General features: G+C 38.5%; 1 protein-coding gene across 1 annotated transcript; it reads left to right on the top strand.

Annotated features, from left to right (window-relative positions):
- LOC118546658 (ataxin-3-like) lies at positions 1–1,300 on the top strand. The gene is given in 3 exon segments (XM_036109517.2): positions 1–240; positions 394–710; positions 712–1,300. Coding segments are annotated over 3 exon segments (900 nt in total). The 5' UTR covers positions 1–6; the 3' UTR covers positions 1,061–1,300.
- Positions 1,301–2,994: the final 1,694 nt, after the last annotated feature.

The following is a 2,994-nucleotide window of genomic DNA, read 5'->3' as shown; positions in this document are numbered from 1 at the left end:
ATAAACATGGAGTCCATCTTCCACGAGAAACAAGAAGGCTCACTTTGTGCTCAACATTGCTTGAATAATCTATTGCAAGGAGAATATTTTAGCCCTGTGGAATTATCTTCAATTGCACATCAGCTAGATGAAGAGGAAAGGATGAGAATGGCAGAAGGAGGAGTTACTAGTGAAGACTATCGCACATTTTTACAGCAGCCTTCTGGAAATATGGATGACAGTGGTTTTTTCTCTATTCAAGTTATAAGCAATGCCTTGAAAGTTTGGGGTTTAGAACTAATTCTCTTCAACAGTCCGGAGTATCAGAGGCTCAGGATCGATCCCATAAATGAAAGATCATTTATATGCAATTACAAAGAACACTGGTTTACAGTTAGAAAATTAGGGAAACAGTGGTTCAACTTGAATTCTCTCTTGACGGGTCCAGAATTAATTTCAGACACATACCTTGCACTTTTCTTGGCTCAATTACAACAGGAAGGTTATTCTATATTTGTTGTTAAGGGTGATCTGCCAGATTGTGAAGCTGACCAACTTTTACAGATGATCAGGGTCCAACAGATGCATAGACCAAAACTCATCGGAGAAGAATTAGCACAACTAAAAGAACAGAGAGTCCAGAAAACAGATCTGGAACGAGTCTTAGAAGCAAATGATGGGTCAACCATGTTAGACGAAGATGAGGAAGATTTGCAGAGGGCTCTGGCACTGTCGCCAAGAAATTGACATGGAAGATGAAGAAGCAGATCTCCGCAGGGCTATTCAGCTCAGTATGCAAGGTAGTTCCAGAAGTATATCTCAAGATATTCCACAGACATCAGGTACACATCTTACTTCAGAAGAGCTCCAGAAGAGAAGAGAAGCCTACTTTGAAAAGCAGCAGCAGCAACAGGATCCACCGGGGCAGCTTTCACAGCCAAGTGAGAGGCCGACCACAAGTTCAGGAGCACCAGGCAGTGATCCAGGAGATGCTATGAGTGAAGAAGACATGCTTCAGGCAGCTGTGACCATGTCTTTAGAAACTGTTAGAAATAATTTCAAAACAGATGGGAAAAAATAATACCTTTTACAAATCATTTAGATATTCATACTTTCCAACATTATTATTCTGTGTGGTTACAGCATAGAGGGTCCATTTTAGTAATGTGTCAAACAATGTTCAACAGAGGAGATAAGACTTTTAGGTGGTTTGCAACAAAAAGATGAGAAAGTGGAAAAATGAGTCAATTGTAGGACTAAATAGTGATCCTCCAAACACTAGCCAAAGAGGCATTTAGCAATTAAAGAAATTTAAAATAGTAAAAAAAAAAAAAAAAAAAAAAAAACTAGAAAACAAGACAATGCAGGCTACTTGGTGCTGCGCCAAGTCAGCAAAAAGATTAGCTTCAAGAAGAAACTGGTGTATCTCACTAGTATGCTCAAAATCCCTGGCAAGGGAAGGAATCCAAGAGGAGAAAATATGTATAATATATATTATTTTATCAAATATGTATGCACATATTATTTTATAAATTTTTAAGTACATCATTTAAAAATCAAATAGCTATCAAAGCTTTATAACTTAAAAAGCAGTTCCCTGTCCCACCCCTCCTCAGTACCAATCCCAGATGCAAATCATGTTCAACTCTTAGAGGTTTTTTGTTTCTAATATGAGCTGAAATATTTCAAAACAACATTTAAATACACCTAATTTCTTTTTTTTAAGATTTTGTTTATGTATTTGAGAGAGAGAGTATGAGTGATGGGGGGAGGAGCAGAGGGAGAGGGAGAAGCTGACTCCCCGCTGAGCAGGGAGCCAGATAGGTGGGTTGGATCCCTGGGTCCTGGGATCATGACCTGAGCCAGAGGCAGGTGCTTAACCGACTCAGCCAACCAGTCACCACTAAATACTCTTAATTTCTGTTTCAGTTTTAGATCGGGTTTTACTCACTCTGCTTTGTAAAATGGGGATTTTGCTTTTTAAAACTCTCTAAACACACACATTCTCACACAGACACATATACTCTTACTCATGCACACTCATATCAAGCTCTTCTTGCATCCTCCCAATATAGTTATGCCATAATTTTTACTGAAAAATACAGTTATTTAAGTATTTATTGCTGAGCCAAGCAATGTTGAATTTAACTTTCCTTTAGTCAATTTGGGTTTACATTTTATTTTCTGCTCATTTTCTTTTCCTTGGAGTTGAAATTGAATCAATCCCTGATCCCTCTCCTCTGCCCTCTTCCTCCCCTCTTTCACTTCTCACTCCCTCTCTCGCTCTTCGTCTCCTTCTCCTCTCCCTCCCCACATCTCCTGCTCCCCCCACTTTCCATTTTCCAGGGACCTAATATCCATTTGTATACAAACTTTCTTTCAAATATCCTCTCAAAATATCCTCCCCAAATTTCAGCTACTAAACTCTAATCTGTCCATTTTTATTTCTTGGAGACTCCCCTCCAGGTGCTCTTCCTCTTCATCCTCTTCCTCTCCAGTGTGGGATGGTGCTCTCCAGATTGACTCTATACCTGTTGTCCTCATATTGCCTTAGCCATCATTGGGGAATTCCCTCCACTTCTCTCCTATAATGAATTATTTATTTCTTGGATATCAGATCTTGCTTGTTCTTGATTTGTTTCCTCATTTTGCAGAAGCACTCCTTTCATAGCCTCCTTAAAAAGAATACTTGGAAAGTAAATGTGTGAGTACTTACACATCTAAGCTTGTTTTTAGTCTGGGCTTACACCTATTTCATAATTTATCTCTAGAGAATTCTTGGTTGGAAATTACACTTCCTCCGTACTGTGAGAGCCTCACTACATTCTCTTCTGTCTTCCAATACTGATGTTGACAAATAAGATTGCTTTTGAAACTTGGTGATAATATGCTTTGGCATGATTCCTTTATTTTTTCAGCCATTATCCTGGGTGCATATTGAGCTCATTCATCGAGAAACTCATGTTCTTCAGTTATGAGAATTTAACTTTATATTTTTTCTTATTCATTTATGTT

Source organism: Halichoerus grypus, chromosome 11, assembly GCF_964656455.1.
Source record: "Halichoerus grypus chromosome 11, mHalGry1.hap1.1, whole genome shotgun sequence".
NCBI classification, from domain to species: Eukaryota; Metazoa; Chordata; class Mammalia; order Carnivora; family Phocidae; genus Halichoerus; species Halichoerus grypus.
The sequence above is the reverse complement of the archived record's forward strand: the minus strand, read 5'-3'. Positions and strand labels throughout refer to the sequence as shown.